The sequence below is a fragment of the Monodelphis domestica genome, chromosome 5 (assembly GCF_027887165.1).
Source record: "Monodelphis domestica isolate mMonDom1 chromosome 5, mMonDom1.pri, whole genome shotgun sequence".
Classification (NCBI taxonomy): Eukaryota; Metazoa; Chordata; class Mammalia; order Didelphimorphia; family Didelphidae; genus Monodelphis; species Monodelphis domestica.
In genome coordinates, this window is record NC_077231.1 from 184,762,300 (window position 1) to 184,779,271 (window position 16,972).

At 36.2% G+C, this 16,972-nt stretch overlaps 1 protein-coding gene across 5 annotated transcripts in view; it reads left to right on the top strand.

Annotated features, from left to right (window-relative positions):
* ST7 (suppression of tumorigenicity 7) overlaps positions 1 to 16,972 on the top strand; it is a 300,665-nt gene that overhangs the window by 51,839 nt on the left and 231,854 nt on the right. Inside the window, exon 1 of one of the 5 annotated variants that reach the window (XM_056799581.1) lies at positions 13,655 to 15,071. The exons of 3 other annotated variants lie outside the window; for them this stretch is intronic. In XM_056799581.1, the coding sequence (XP_056655559.1) occupies positions 15,050 to 15,071 (22 nt within the window). In that variant the 5' untranslated portion in view covers positions 13,655 to 15,049. Of the gene's footprint in view, positions 1 to 13,654; positions 15,072 to 16,972 lie in introns of those variants that run through there. One more of the 5 variants, XM_007504183.2, reaches the window with a different exon arrangement.

Below are 16,972 nucleotides of genomic sequence, written 5' to 3' on the forward strand. Positions count from 1 at the left end.
GGAGTTTGTATTTTGCTTTTTTCTCTTAAATTTATTTTTATTATTTTTTCTGATTAATAAACATTTGCCTTCTCCCCTTCCCACTCCCACAGTGAAAAGAAAGAAAAAACAAAACCTTCATAACAAATACCCATGGTCAAACAAAACAAATTCCTACTTTGACCAAATCCAAAAATATATCTCTTTTTCTGAGTTTACATTTATTACCTATTGAAGAGAAGAGGGAAAGAATGTTTAATCTTTGATCTTCTGGAAGCATTATTTGTTGTTGTACTAATCAGAATTCTAAAGTTTTTCAAAGTTGTTTTTCCTAATAATGTCGTAAACTTGCTTTCCTTATTCTGCTCATGTCACTCTGCATTAGTTCATAGAAGAATTAAATGTTTCTTCTGAAACTGTCCCTTTCTGTCCATTTTGTAATTTCTTCTAGCATAATAAAATTCTGTTATGTTCATATGCTGTACTTTATTTGGTAATTCTTCAATAGAAAATGCCCATTTAGTTCCAGTTGTGGTCTGTTAATAGAAAGCTACTATAAATTCTTTTGTTTATGGGGGATCTTTCCCATTTAAAAAATCTTTTTAAGGGTATAAATGGAGCAATGGTACTACTGAGTAAAAAGGTATATAATAGTTTAGTGATTTTGGTGACACAGTTTCACATTCAAGAATGGTCTGTTAAAATGCCAGTTCTATCACATAGTGTGTCAATTTTCCATCCAACATTTGTCATTTTTCTCATTAGCCATCTTTGCTAATCATCTGCTAGTTATGGATGGAATATCAAAATTGCCTTAAGTTGTATTTCTCTAATTATTAGTAATTTAGAGCATCTCTTTGTATTGCAATTGATACCTTAAGAAAATGCCTTTTCATATCCTTTGTCTAATTGGGGATTGGTTCTTATTTTTATACATTTCAAGCATCTCCTTTTATATATATGATATGAGACCTTTATCATAAATATCTGCTAGAAAGATTTTTTCAATTGTTTACTTTCAAATTTTAATTACATTGGTTTTATTTGGGTGGAAGCTTTAATTTTATATAACAAAAATTGTTTATTTTAATGCTATGTCATTCTTTCTTGTTTGGTCAAGAACTTCCCTTTTATCCATAGAATGGAAATGTAATTTTTTTTCTCGTACCTCTAAATTTGTTTATTATATCACCCTTTAGGTCTAAGTCATGTAACCATTTGGAATTTAACTGTTATATGGTGTGAGATATTGGTCTATATCTAGTTTTTTCCAGGTTGTAAACAGTTTTCTCAGCAATTTTTGTCATTTAGTAAGTCCTTTCCCCCTAGTAATTAGAGTCTTTGGATTATTAAACAATGGACAAACTATGTTTCTTTGCTTCTGCTTTTTTATATTTAATTTATTCTGCTGATTGGCATCTCTTTTAATCAGCACCTAATTTTTTTTATGTTTTTTCCTTTATGGTAAAGTTTGAGTACCACTAGACTCCCATTTTTCATATTTTGTTTTCATTATTACCCTAGAAATTCTTGACGTTGTTTTCTTTCATGTGAATTTTGTTATAAATTTTTTCTAACTCAAGGAAATAAACTTTTATGTTTTTTTTTGTTTGTTTGTTTGTTTTTTTTATGGAGGAACATCTAGGATTGCAGTAGATAGAGCACTCGGTTTGGAATCACAAAGACCTAAATTCATATCTGACCTCAGATACTCAGTAGCTGTGTGACTCTGGTCAAGTCACTTTAACCCTATGTCTCAGTTTCTTCACTTATAAAATGAGTTGGAGAAGGAGATGTTAAATAGTACTGATGATAATAGGTATTCTTGCCTTATCTTTAATTTTATTAGAAAGGATTCCATTTTCCCTCATTTTCTGTAAATGTTCATTCTTGCTTTTACATTGACCAACCTTATTTACTATATTAAACAGTAATTAATTTCTTCTTCTATTTTTTTAAGGAAAACAAATGGATGATTAGTTTTTCTGTCAAGAGCCCTTTTTGACATTTGTTGATCTAATCATGTGGTTCTTATTTTTTGTTGCTAGTATAGTTTATTATTTTTAATATTGAACCAATATTTCTTTCCTGGTAAAAATTCAACCTAGTCATAGTGTATAATCTCTTTAATATGTTGTTACATTCTATTGGTAGTAGTCTAAAATTCTTCAGACATTGTTCATTAGGAATATCAGTCCAGTGCAGGTTGTTTTTTTGTTGTTGTTGTTGGTTTGTTTTTGGTCATAGATCCTTTTAGAAATCTGGTGAAGCTTTTAAGATTGCAAAATGAAATACGTGTACTATATAATAAAATCAAATGCAAATATAGTTGGTTTTGTTATTGAATTTTATTGAAATGTAGTTATTACATTTTTTAAAAAAGAAGGCTCCAGGTTAAGAACTTCTGGTCTATGATTTTATTTGTATTTCCTTAAAAAGTGTTGACAAAATTTGTATTATAGAAAGATATTGAAAGGCTCCTTTCTTCCTATTTTTTCAAACAGCTGACATAATATTGATGTATTTTATATTGAAGACAATTCAGAGCCACTGATGCCCTTGGGCAGAAGAGTGACATGGTCAGACAAATTTAAAGAATGTCATTTTGAAATCTATGTAGAGGAGAGATTGGAGAAAGGAGAGTTTGGATATGGGGAGAATATTCGAGACATTCTTGAAATATTTTCAGTGATAGATGATGAGGGCCTGAATGAAGGTACAGTGTTAGTCTCAAGAAAGGGCTGGATAGGAATGATGTTTAAAAAAAAGGACAGAATCAATCATTGCATATTGGGAAGGATAAGAGCGACATGTCTGAAACTTCTGTAACTAGAGGACTGGGGAGCCTAGAGAAAGGGTGGTATCGTTGACAAAAATAGACCAATTAGTAGGAGGGGCTGCTCGATTTAGGAAGGAAGATGATGACTTATGTTTTGTACAAATTGATTTTGAGCTGCCTGTATGACATCCAGGTGGTGATGTCTAGCAAGGGAGGGAGAGGAACTAATGTTAGATATCGATAGAAACATTTTGGAAGCATTACTCTGTCCTTGGTGTTGGGGATTTAAAGACAAGCATGGAAGAGAGGCCTTACCCTCAAGAAGTTTAGACCCTGATATGGGGTAAGAGCATTCATTCAGAGGAATCAGAAAGGGCAGAACAATGTAGATGGTGGTGCTAGGAAGTGATGTGCTTTTGGACCAGATAAAACCAAAGCTCCTCTGTCAGAGCTCATTGATCCAAGAGCAGAGAACAAGTTTCCAGCAGGGGAAATGACCATAATAATGGCTGGTGTGTGAATGACACAGTGTGAAGTCATCCCTTAAAAAGTATAATGCAGGAACTTGTGGGAATAGATGCGATCCCCGCATGAGTAGGGAGATGGAAGAGGAGAGAGGCCAGGACAGAGTCTGGGGTTCAGCTGCCTATGTGGGGCTGGACATGGATGTGAGCCATTCAGAATTATTTGCACTGGTAGGAGAAGAACCAGGATGCTGGAATATCACAGAAACCCAGACAAGAGAGGATACAGAGAGGTGAGGTGGTCAGAAAGACCAAACACTGCAGAGAAGTCAGCAACGCTGAGGATGGATAAATAGGTTTTGTAATAGAGAGATCTGCTGCCTTCAGAGAGGGCAGCTTCAGTCTAGTGGAGGAGGATGCTAGTCCTATTGTAAGGAATAAGAAGTGAATGGGAGGGTGAAAAAGTAAAGAGGATGAGTACGGTCAGCTTTCTGCTGTGAGTTTGTATGTGTTAGGGAGGTCAACTATAGGATGATAGTTTGAGAGGAGAGTAGGGTCGGGTGAAGGTTTTCTTGAGGTCTGAGGAGATGTGGGCATGTTGGAGGCTATAGAACAGGAGCCAGTGAATGAGGAGAGGCTCAGAATTAGGGAGAGCTCGGGCGTTCAAAGGGATGAGGTTCTGGGGAGACAGGAAGAGAGATGATCAAGGGTACAAGGGGAGGAGTTGGAGTTTAGGTGGGAAAGGAAAGAGCAAACCTCGTCCTCAGCCTGGAGCAAAGGAGAAGAAGACTGAGGATGATGATGGGATAATACAAAGTATGGAATTGAGGGAGAGAGTTTTTTTTCAGTGAAGCTTGAGGCAAGGTTGTCTTTGGAGGGAGAGAGGGATGTGAGTAGTGTAGTGAGTGAGCTTGAGAGAAGGCATTTGGAACAGCCGTTCTGGGGAGGATGACAGCATTGGTCAAGGAAGAGAAAAAGTCGAGGTTTAGTGGAGATTAGAAAACCCATTTTTAGAAGATTCAGCCTATATGACAGTGAGGGTTAGGATCCAGAAATGGTCATTCAGGCCACTGGAGCCAGGGAGAGTTGGAGATGATAGAGGGGAATACTTATTGGTCATAGTTGTGCACATAGAAGGTGCACATGAAAGGAATTGAGAAAATTGATAAACTGGATAGCTGGAAGGGACCTTCACAGAAGGGACTTTCACAGATGAGAAAAGTGGAATCCAGAGAGGTCACTTGATATGTTCAGGATCACACAATGAGCAGCAGTCAAACCCAGGCCCTCTGACTCCCTTCTTTCTTTCTTTTTTCTTTTATATCCATCCCTTCCATCTTAGAATCAATTCTGTGTATTGGTTCTAAGGCAGAAGAGTGATAAATGCTAGGCAATGGGGGTTAAATGACTTGCCCAGGGTCACATAGCTAGGAAGTGTCTAAGATCATATTTGAATCCAGGACTTCCCATCTCTTGGCCTAGCTCTCAGACTGCTGAGCCACCTAGTTCCCCCGTCTGACTCCTTTCTAATGCTCCTTCTGCTACACTGATATTTTATTTTTTCGACATTCAATTTGAGATTTGGTAATTGAAGAGTTATATCCAAGTTTAATTATTACATTTATTTTTTCCTGATATTTCCTTTATGCAGCCTATAAACTTCCTGGGGAAATTGTCATTGTTTAAAAATCTTTAATTTAATTTTTAAATCTACATCAGAGGAACTATGGCAAGCCTAAATAATGCCTGTCATATGACCGAAGGGCTTTGATTATTATTTGCCTTTTCAATTTGTGAATTTATTATTCATTTTTTAATTTATCACCTTGATTGATAAAAAGGAATACAAACTAGAATAATGAGAATGAAGAGACAAAAATGTAATTTGGTTTTTGGAATGCATTATATAATTTGGGGTGAGAAAAGAAGAAACACTTAATCTTTTCATTACATTTTTCCATAAAATGATCTTCAAAATATATTTTCATTCTTTGAACTCATAAGAATCTGAAGGGGCAGTCTAGTTTGTAGTTTTAAAAAAATGAAATATACATTCCTTTTCCCATTGATCTAAATAAAGGTTAAAATACTTAGAAATATACCAGGTTTTAACCCAAAGATCCCAGCTTCTGGGACAAGAACTCACTATTTGACAAAAACTCCTGAGAAAATTGGAAAACTATGGGAAAAATTAGGTTCAGATCAATATCTTACATCTTATACCAAGATAAATTCAAAAGGGGGCAAATAAATATAAAAAGTGAAACATAAATAAGTTAGGTAATAGTATACCTGCCAGTTCTGTGGGAAAGGAAGGAATTTAAGACCAAGCAAGAGATAGAGAACATTACAAAATGTAAAATGAATAATTTTGATTACATCAAAGTAAAAAAGTTTTGTAGAAACAAAACCAATGCAACCAAAATTAGAAGAAAAGCAACAAACTGTGAGAACATTTTTATGACAAAATTCTGACAAAGGTTTAATTTCCCAAATATATAAGGAACTAAGTCAAATTTATAAAAAATCAAGCCATTCCCCAAATGGGCAAGGGACATGAATAGGCAGTTTTCACATGAAGAAATCAAAACTATCAATATGCACATGAAAAAAGTGTTCTAAATCCCTCCTGATTAGAGAAATACAAATTAAAACAACTCTGAGGTATCACCTCACACCTAGCAGACTAGCCAATATTGCAGCAAAGGAAAGTAATAAATGTTGGGAGGGATGTGGAGAAAATTGGGACACTAATGCACTGCTGGTAGAGTTGTGAATTGGTCTAACCATTCTGGAAGGCAATTTGGAATTATGCCCAAAGGGCTTTAAAATACTGTCTGCCCTTTGATCCAGCCATACCACTGCTGGATTTGTACCCCAAAGAGATAATAAGGGAAAAGACTCTTACAAAAATATTTATAGCTGCACTCTTTGTGGTGGCAAAAAATTAGAAAATGAGGGGATGTCCATCGATTGGGGAGTGGCTGAACAAACTGTGGTATCTGATGGTGATAGAATACTATTGTGCTGAAAGGAATAATGAACTGGAGGAATTCCTTGTGAACTGGAACAGCCTCCAGGAATCGATGCAGAGTGAGAGGAGCAGAACCAGGAAAACATTATACACAGAGACTGATACACTGTGGCACAATGGAATGTAGTGGACTTTTCTACAAGCAGCAATGCAATGATCTAGTACAATCCAGAGGGACTTATGAGAAAGAATGCTATCCACATCCAGAGAAAGAACTGTGGGAGCAGAAACACCGAAGAAAAACATATGATTGATCACATGATTCGATGGGGATATGATTGGGGTTTTGATGTTAAAAGATCACTCTACTCAAGATATGAATAACATGGAAATAGATTTTGAACAATGATGCATGTATAATCCAGTGGAATTGTTTGTCAACTTTGGGAGGTGGGATCCAAGGTGGGAGGGGGAAGGAAGAATCATGAATCATGTAACCATGGGGAAAAAAAGTAAAACGTTTCCAAAAGCAAAGTCAGATCTATCAGTACTATTTATTTTTAGGAGTTTATTCCCTTTTCATTTTATGTATTGCTTAGTGAATGAGAAAAAAAGCACAATATCTACAATATTCAGTTCTTACTATAATTGACTTGAAAAAATTAGATTGTTTGGAAATATCTTCTCTCCTCTTTAGCACACTCATTTCACAAGGATGAACCAAACAATAGATTTAAAATTTCATAATATGGGTGTGTAAGATGAAAAAAGAAATTTTATAAGGTACAGTTACAAAGCATTTATTTCAACTAGCATGGCCTCTCACCTAAAAATTGATCTCACCAAAGCACCTTTTCCCCACTCATTCTTCCTTTTCTCTTTAATTTTAGGGTGAATTTCTGTGATATAGGGGGAAGAGCATTGGCTGAACTTTGAGTTAGGAGACACTTGGTCTCAATCCTACCACTGAAAAGTGGCTGAACATTTCTGACCATCATTTATACAATGAGTTTTATGGTATCCATAATACCTGTATTATCTCATAGGAACCCTATTAGTATTACAGTCAAATGAGATTAGGCATTTAAAGTACTTTGCAAAATGTTACTATTTAAGATCAGTTATTTATTTTATTTATTTTGAATAGAATTACACTTTTCTTACCCTTTAAAATGTAACCTCCCTGTGGGCAAGGACTATTTCATTTGTTTTTGTATTCTCAGAAAGTACTTAACAAATGCTTATTGATGATGATTAGCAAATCCGTGATATATAGAAGTGCAACTTATGAAATCTATAAGATCAAGCATGTGATTTTGACATATATAATATAATATAATATTATGACTACTCAATTCAGTTCAACAAACATTTATGAAACACTAAATGCCTTGCATGGGGCAAACCACTTTGCTCCATCTCATTTCTGCTATATCTCTTAATCAGTGTTGATTTTCTATAGCTGTTGCCGGGATCTATTAGAAGGCTAGGTTCTTATTTTCTTGGACCATAACTTTTATATATTTTTATAGTTTTTTGTCTGTTGGATGGCTCGATTGTCTAGGTCTTCAGTGCTGGTGCCTTTGTTACCACCTCCCACTGCCATTTTATTTTCTGTTGCACCTCTGTTTCCCTTGATTTATCATTGTAGCTTGAAAAAAACTTGGTTTTTAATTCCCTTGTCAAGATATGTGGTTTGATCTATGTTAACATTACTCATAAATAATGGTAAGTTTCCAATAAAATGCTGACAGCCATATTAACTGCCTCATAACTAAAGCATCTTTGTGTCATTCTCAAAGGTAGGCTTCCTGATCAACTTTGTTCTCTTCCCTTTTCTTCTCCTAATCTCTCTCACTTCATGTCCATAGCAATTGAAGGTTTTCTCCTTCAGAGTATTGGTAAGGAAGTGTCTTTGCCATCAATATTCTACAATGGATCATTTTTGTTATTGAGTCATTTTTACAGCCCTGTCCAACTCATCATGACTGTATTAGGGATTTTTCTTGGCAAAGATACTAGGTTGGCTTGCCCCATTTTCTTCTCTCGCTCATTTTACAGATGAGGAAATTGAAGGAGACAAGCTCAAGTGACTTACCCATGGTCACCTAGCTAGTGTCTGATGGCAGATTTGAACTCAGGGACATGAGTCTTCCTGACTCCAGACCTGATACTCTCTCCATTGCACTACTTAGCTAGCATATAACGGACCATATCTTTATTGGATTATATTATCTTTTGCAGGTGACTGAAAAATACAGACAATACAAGATCCCACTCTGTTTATTGTATGTTGATTATGCAAAAAGAAACCAACTTTGATTGATTGGTTGAACCGGGCCTTGCCTTGAAGGTTCTCTTTTTACACTGTCTCCCATTTGCATGTCAAGAGTTGCTGAATATTCCTTGAAATATGTAGCAGCAGAAATATTTATCTTTGCTGATCTTCTGATCATAGATATCAAGTGAGGAATGAAATGGGGAGGTACAAGTTTGCCATCTTTGTGAATGGCTAGTGCTCTGGTTGCTACTGTTCCTTAATGGTATTATGCTGGTTTCAAGTACCAGAATGGTGCAGGGCAGCCCAGAAGAGAACTGTAATTCTCCAGAAGGGGCTGCTCTGACCTTCTGCATGTAGGAGTCCAGGTGGAGGAAGATGATCTACTGCCCAGATGATGACAAGCAGTTAAATGGATTACCTAGAGTCCTTATTCATGTGTGGGAACACATGTGTGTGTGTGTCTGTCTGCGACAAACAGAACAAATGAATGGCTAGGTTAGCTCAGCTCAGAAGGAAGAGGAAAGTAGGCTTTCAGGACATTTTAAAGCTTCTTTAATGACCCCAAGATTTTTTCAATAACAAAGATCTATTCTTTCATATGGACATTTTATAATATACCATGTAGGGCAATGAGATATGGAACATAACAGTATTGAATACTTAAATTTTGAAAGCAAAAGAAGGCTTCATTTCTTCAAGGTTAAATCAATATTCCATACAATATTTTCATTGGAATTATTTAACATGCTTATTAATATTTTAAAATTATTTGATCTAAATATGTCACACCTTATCTCTTAAACTTATCAACCATAAAAACCCCACTACACATATATATTTTTTAAAAGTACTTTCCAATATTATCATATAGTTAAATAGCTAAGAGCTATTTTACAAAACATGTTTTTCCCTACTCATTTATATAAAATGTCAACAAAGTATGTTTAGTTTTAGCTTTCTGTGGGGCTAACAGTTTCTGACCACCAAATTCTGGACTACAGTGCAATCTTCAAGGTTAACATTCTTTAGATCTTTAGTCTTTAGATCTAGAATGAGGAAAATAATTAGTTTTGTTATCTTAAATTATTAGTATCTTACTCTTTCCTAACACCACCCTGCTGATGTGGCACTCTAGATTCTTTGTAACATACTTAATCGATACAACTAAGGCCCCAATACCTTAGTAAATGTCACAGTAGGTATAATTCTGTGCCTTATTGATTATGTCATTGATTGATTATTTTATTTATATTGTTACTTTCTGATGGACATTGAATGTATCTCATCATACAGTCTCAGAGAATAATGAGTTGAAAGGTATCTTAGGGGTTGTCTAATTCAGTCTGTCCCTGTAAGGGAATCTTTTTCAATTTTAACAACTGATATTTATGTAGTTGCTTTAATTAAAATCTATATAGTTTTAGAAAGTTTATAATTGTATTGTGTTTAGTTTGACACTATGGAGTATTTTATAGACAAGTCATTTCACTTCCCTAAGCTTAAGTTTCTTTATCTCTTAAAAGAGGGGGCTGAACTAGATGGCCCCTAAAGTTTTTTTTCTAAACCTAAATACCTATTCCTGGAAATAGTGTTGGGAATCAGGTGCTATAGCCTTCTTTTATGGATGAGGAAACTTGAGTTTCAGAGAAGTTGAACAAAATCCCCAATAAATGTTGGAAGTGGAATGAAAATTCTGATAGCATGACTCTGAAGTTGTCTTCTTTGTGTTCTGTTGCTCTGCCTCTCATTTTTATGCCACATCTAAGTGGCCATCCAGTCTGCTAGATGGAGCAGAGAATAGAATGCCAGGCCAGATGGTAGGAAAATTCATCTGCCCAAGTTCAAATCTGGCCCCAGACACTTACTGGCATGGGCCAGCTGTTACTTTGCCTCAGTTTCCTTATCTGTAAAATGAGCTGGAGAAGGAAATGGCAAACCACTCCAATATCTTTGCCAAGAAAACCCCAGTGGGCTCACAGGAGAGTCAGACATGACAGAAAATGACAGAATAACAACCATAATGGCCATCTAGCATCTGTTTGAATGCCTATTATCTCCTGAGGCAACTCATTTGAAGTTTGGACAGTCTAATAGACCCCTATTCTTTCTCATCCTTTATAATTCTTGTGCCTGCTTTTCCATAAATCCTTCATACAACATCTGCTTAAAAAGTAGCACTTCTTTTATTATGCATGTGTTATCTTCTAGTTTACAGCTCTGGTTGTTAGCATGTTGTCTTTCCTTCATTAAAAAAAAAAAGGAAAAAGAAGATTACAGGAAACATAGGGATGAGGCAATTAGGATTAAATGACTTGCCCAAGGTCACACAGGATGCATTTGAGACCAAATTACATGATCTACTCACCTTTTAAACACATGCTTACACATGCTTTAAAATAATGACTTTCATGCCTTTCCTTACCTGATCATCGTCGTCAGCAATATTTTGACTTATTCCCCTCATGCATCTTTCTAATGTTCTTACTATTATTTGCAATTTTAATGTCAAAATTGTGCTGTTACATGATTTTCAGCCATGTAGTGTCACTAGAAGAATATTGGCATTAATAAAAGAGCATTTCTAAGAGTGAGTGGTTTCTTATCACTTCCCCCCCCCAATCCATTCTGCTTCAATCAACTCCTTTTACTCAATTCTAGATTTAGTCCTTTGTTGATTTGCAGAACCCTTTCATGATATACTCACAGATGGGCAAGTTTAAAGGGCTAGCTCTTCTGCTGCATTCCACACTCTAATAACTTGTTTATGTTGACTTTGTTTTTTAAAATGTAGATGTATTAAATCCTTGTCTTGTATTCTTGGACATTTCACTTAGGGGGCTCTGTATCTATCCAGGTCATGATGCAATCATTTGCAAAGAAGAACATTTGAACTGTCTTGCCATCAATGAGATAATTTTCTTTTTGTTTGAATTTTGTGCATAATAAAATTCGTATCAGTAGAGCTACAAGGAACCTTAAAGATAATTTATCGTAATTCTCTTATTTTTACAGACTAAAAAAATGAGGCTCAGAGGTTAGATGACTCATCCTGGGTCACATACAACAAAACTGACAACTCTCTTGGATATGTTTATGTAGATCATTGAGCAAAGTTTTTCTTGTGCTGTCCTCTGTAATTTTAATGTATAAATGAGACAGTTTATTTTGAGCCATAGCTTTCAAGGGTACTTTTTGAGTTAAATGGTTAAAAAAAAATCAAACTGGAATGGTATGGTACTTACTAAAAGGCAATGTAATTTTCATAGAGTGATCACATGACATCATCTATTTTTTTAAAAAAATCATTAATTATTTTTTTGGTCATGAAATTATTTTTTTATTTATTTTTTGGGGAAAATTTAAGTAGTCAATTTAGAACATTATTCCTTCGTTACAAGAATCATATTCTTTCCCTCCGCTTCCCCCACCCCTTCCTGTAACTGACCTGCAATATATATGTATCATTGTTCAAAACCTAATTGCATGTTATTCATATTTACAGCAGAGAGATCTTTTAATGCCAAACCCTAGTCATATCCCAACGAACCACATGTTGTACTTATGTCCTTGATCAGAATCTATTTCCATGTTGTTGATGTTTGCACTAGGGTGATCCTTTAAGAGTCTATGTCACCAATCATATCCCCCTTGATCCATGTAATCAAGCAGTTGTTTTTCTTCAGTGTTTCCACTCCCACAGTTTTTCCTCTGAATGTGGATAGTGTTCTTTCTCGTAAATCCCTCTGAGTTGTTCAGGATCACTGCATTGTCACTAATGGAGAAGTCCATTACATTTGATTGTACCACAGTGTGTCAGTATCTGTGTATAATGTTCTCCTGGTTCTGATCTGTTCACTCTGCACATGACAACATTTTTAAGGAATATTAGTGAACCAGTTTTAAAGATGAATTGAAGAACTGATCTGTGCAACTTACCCAAACTCTGAATATGTTTGTGTGGTGGGGAATTTGAAGTTCTTGGATCCACTTTACTCTTGATCACATGCTTTGAGATTCTTGGCCTTTTTGTTTTGTTTTTCCTTTTTTTTTTAAATTTTAGAATATTTTCCCATGGTAACATGATTAATGATTTCCTCCCTATCCCCCTTCTTTTCCTCCCTCCTCCCAGAGCTGACAAGCAGTTCCACTGGGTTATACATGTATCATTGTTCAAAACCTAATTGCATGTTATTCATATTTGCAGCAGAGAGATCTTTTAATGCCAAACCCTAGTCACATCCCAATGAACCACATGACTGATCATGTTTTTCTTTTGGGTTTCTGCTCCCACAGTTCTTTCTCTGAATGTGGATAGCATTCTTTCTCATAAGTCCCTCAAGATTGTCCTGGATCATTGCATTGATGCTAGTAGAGAAGTCCATTACATTTGATTGTACCACAATGTATCAGTTTCTGTGTATAATGTTCTCCTGGTTCTGCTCCTCTCATTCTGCATCAATTCCTGGAGGTTGTTCCAGTTCACATGAAATTCTTCTACTTTATTATTCCTTTCAGGACAATAATATTCCTTGGCCTTTTTGTAAATGGCAGTCAATGCTGTTATGTTCACATGTTAGTCGAAGTGATTGTAGAGTATTTTAATAGCAATCACAATTTATATTGAAGAATATTCATAGTTCTTTTTGTCACTGCCATGACAGCAAAATTGCAAGCATATGATATCATTGTAAATGGAACTATTATCAACTAAAGGTCTTTTATATGGACAGTGGCATGGATAGAAATCACATACCCTTGCATGAAATGCTCATATCTTTGCCTCCCATGTAATAAAGTGTCAGTAGAAAAACTGGTCTTGAGTGTTTTGGAAAAAAAAGTGTATAGTTTAAGAGGTACAAACAAATGAACAAAAACCCCTAAAGCTTCAAATACTTTTAAAGTTCAGATTTAAAGCCCATGTGCTGAAAAGTGTAAGTAATTACAGCAAAAGTAAACATACACTATTTTGAAGGATTTTATTAGAAAATATTCACAAAACTTGTTTATGTAGCATACTTACTGAGATTTTTCTTTCCCTAAAAACAGATATATTTATTTCTTTTAGAAAACCAGGAAGCCAAGTATCATAGGAAGAAAGCAGCATTCAAGAACGTAAATGCTTTTTTTTTTTGGCCTCTTTTAATAATGGAAACTTTCCTCCTTCTTTTTCAGGATTTTTCTTTTTGCTGTGATGGCAGCTGTGTGAGCTTATTCATTAAGACCTATTAAAAATACTCTCCCTTCTAGATAGCTGTCCTAGTAGCAGAACCATCATATACTTAGGCTTCTTCTGTGTGGCTTTTTTGCATGGTACCCTAGAATATGGTGAGATGGCAAGCTTTTTGTTTGCTATGTGATTCAAAGTAGTTAACAGCTTCAGTTATTTAGGTGTGTGCATGTGCATTTTGTGTGAAATGGGCATTTTCAAAATACACCTTACTTTTGTGAACACATGTGTAATCCCTGTAAATGAGTGAGTTGACCTTGGAAATAATCATTCTGACAGGCAAGTAAAATGAATAGCTGCACAGTTAGGCAAATGAGGAAGAAGGAATAAAGTAGGGGAAAAAAAGACCTCAACCTAGATGTATATATGTGTTTTTACTTAAAATGTGGCTTTTTATACGCATAATAGTAGCATGGTTTTTTCTTGTGGTCATTTTCCATTTCAAGCTTCTCTTCTGATTTGCAGTAGGTTTTTTAAATGGTTACTGCAATACCAAACGACCAGAATATTTTAGTGATACCTCCTTTGAGTCCAGTAGGCTATCCTGCCAAGTCTAGAGTAAATAAACCGGTAATTAGCTTTTCTGAAATATCTGTCTATTACATGTTTATATATGTTCATTTCCCATATATTTCCCTTCCTTCTTAACTGACGCCAGAAAGTTCTACATGATGCAGAAAACCAATTTTGCCTGATAAATGGGATGGCTAAGTTGCTTTTCAAAGCCCATGTTCTTCATTTCTCATTGGGCCCTTTCTTCCGTCTGCCTGATATCCACAGATGAAGTTTTTAACCAGAGAGGGAAATATACATCTGGCCCCTTTGTCTTGTGCATTTTGTGACAAAGGAATTCCTATTTGAATTGCTCTGCTCTGTCGAAGCCCCTTCTGAGCCGCTGTTTAACAGCAGCAGTCAGTCTTTGCAGTGTCCTGACGTCATCCAGTGTATGCATAAGCTCTGCTATTGTCTTACCGAGGGAGCCGGCTCTGGATTGCAGTATCTGCTGGCTGCCGCGCTGCCACCTATCCCTGCCTCCCTGCATCCCACCAGAGACCCATCGGGGCCTTCTCTCTTCTGTCGGATTTAAAAGAGCAGCTCCTGGTGGTGTTTTTGTGGGGTTTTTTTGGTTCCACAGGAGAACTTGGCTTTTCACTTCCATGAGGAAAAACTGAAGCGTGTGAGAGGAGAATCTGGCAGCTGGATCCAGCCTGGACTGCATTGTCTGGCTTCATGACCCCTGCTGTGTAGTCGTCTCATCTCTCCTCTCACACTCACTTATTCTTTCCTCTTTTTTTGTATCTTTCTTTTTCCTTTTTTTTTTTAAGAGCAGCATCTGGAGCCAGCCATGTTTGGCACTGAATCTTCATGTAAGTAAATGCATCTCACTTCTTCCCTATGGAGAAGGTGGTTTGGGGGATGATGGCTTCATTCATCTGGAGCTGGTGTTCTCTTTGCCTCAGGTCATTAGCAAAAGCTGGGTTTTGGGGTCTGTTTACAAAGAAATCGATCCCAGGGAAGTGACTCCCCTTTAAGGGTGGTGCATCCTTAAAGCCAGAGATGTCAGGATGGTCAAAACCAGGCCTAGGGGAGGGAGGGAGGAAGGGAGGAAGGAAGAGGGAAGCCCTAGAATCTAGGCAGGCTCACTTGAATGTGTTAATTGATAGGAGAAGGTCTGTCAGTGATCCCAATTGTTATAAGTTCAGTCATGGTTGTGGCACTCGGATTTGATGTAAATATTTGAAGAATTCGAGGAAAAAAAAGATGCTGGTTAGAATAGAAAGGAGATGCTTGAAAATTTTATCCTAGGGGAGAAAGAGTGTTATTGAATATTCTCCCCTTCATTTAAAAAATGAGTAGATTTAATTTATAAATAAAAATAGGAAATCCCTTTTACTTCAGTGAGCTATTTTCCATGTTAGGTTTACATGTAATGGCTAAAGCAGTGATCCAGCATTTTCCGTATGATTAAACTTATGCAATGAAATTGCTCTGCAAGCCTTGTACAGTGGGATGGGTTGGATAGCAGTATCAGCTTAGAAAGGTTAAACTGATGCTAAAAATGACATTATGCCCAAGTTATTGCATATAAGGTTTCTTTAATGATAAACACAGAATAATAGAATTTTTAAATATGCTAGAAGGCCCTGGAGAGCATTCAGATGACTGCCTCATAGCCAAGATGAGGGTGAAGAATTACTTCTACATGGTTTCAACCTGCAGGCATTAGAACATTTAAAAATTTTTTACTAGGAGCTTCCTCATTTCAGAGGATTGGAAAGAGTGGGGATACATTTTTTTCCCCTTGCAAATTTGAATTGTGACATTTTACTTAGATGGTCACAATGAATATTTTTGTATAGCTCATTATTTACCTAGAATAAAAGCCTAACCTGTATCTAATAATTCTCAGTTTTTTTCCCCTCTTGACCGACATTTCTTGTGGGGTTAATTAATCCTGGTGTTTCAGGGTGGCAGCTTTGCTTTCCTTAACACTGGCACAATGACCCATCAAGGTCAGGAAAGAATAAAAAGGAAATTTAATGATCAATTCTTTATGTTTTTATCTTCCATAGACCACTCTCCCCCAATACTTTTATTTACTTTTTGTCAATTGTAAATGATTCCTTTTAGAAGCATGCCTTCACTAAGGACTCACTAGTCAGGGACTGAGATCTTCCAGTTCCTTCTTAGTCAAGGGATTCTGCTTGTTCAGGTATACAAATATAGATATAAATATAGGCACACATACATGGGAAATTGGAAGTTCTTTACAAATGAAACTATGTGATAGGCTTTGGATTCTTAGACTGGATGATCTGATGTGGTTTGACCAAACATATCACAAAGGAACAGCTTCTTAATCTTTTGAACAGAATCTTAGCCATGTGCTATCTGGTTTGCCTGAAGATTGCTGGTTGCTTTTGGTCTCCATGGCGACCAGATCATTGAAACAGAAGGGGAGTGGGTGGGAAGGAAGGGTGCTAGCAAATACTTGTCTTGCTACATAACAGCCTTTTTTGACCTTACTGAATGGTAGGTTTAGAGTCAAACAGGAAGACTGGCCAGTTATGTCCCTAGTCAAAAGTGTCCAGGAACAGTCTTTCCCTTAACTCAGAGCAGGGTAGCTTTCATTCAAATGGTCAAGCCTTTTGTCCTAGCTATTGGCATTTATTTTGTTTGTGCCATATATGCATGTATCTGGGGAGTTTTACTCTCTTCTGTCTGCATTCATATTAGATATTGAAGCAATCTGGAGCTAATTTGTTTT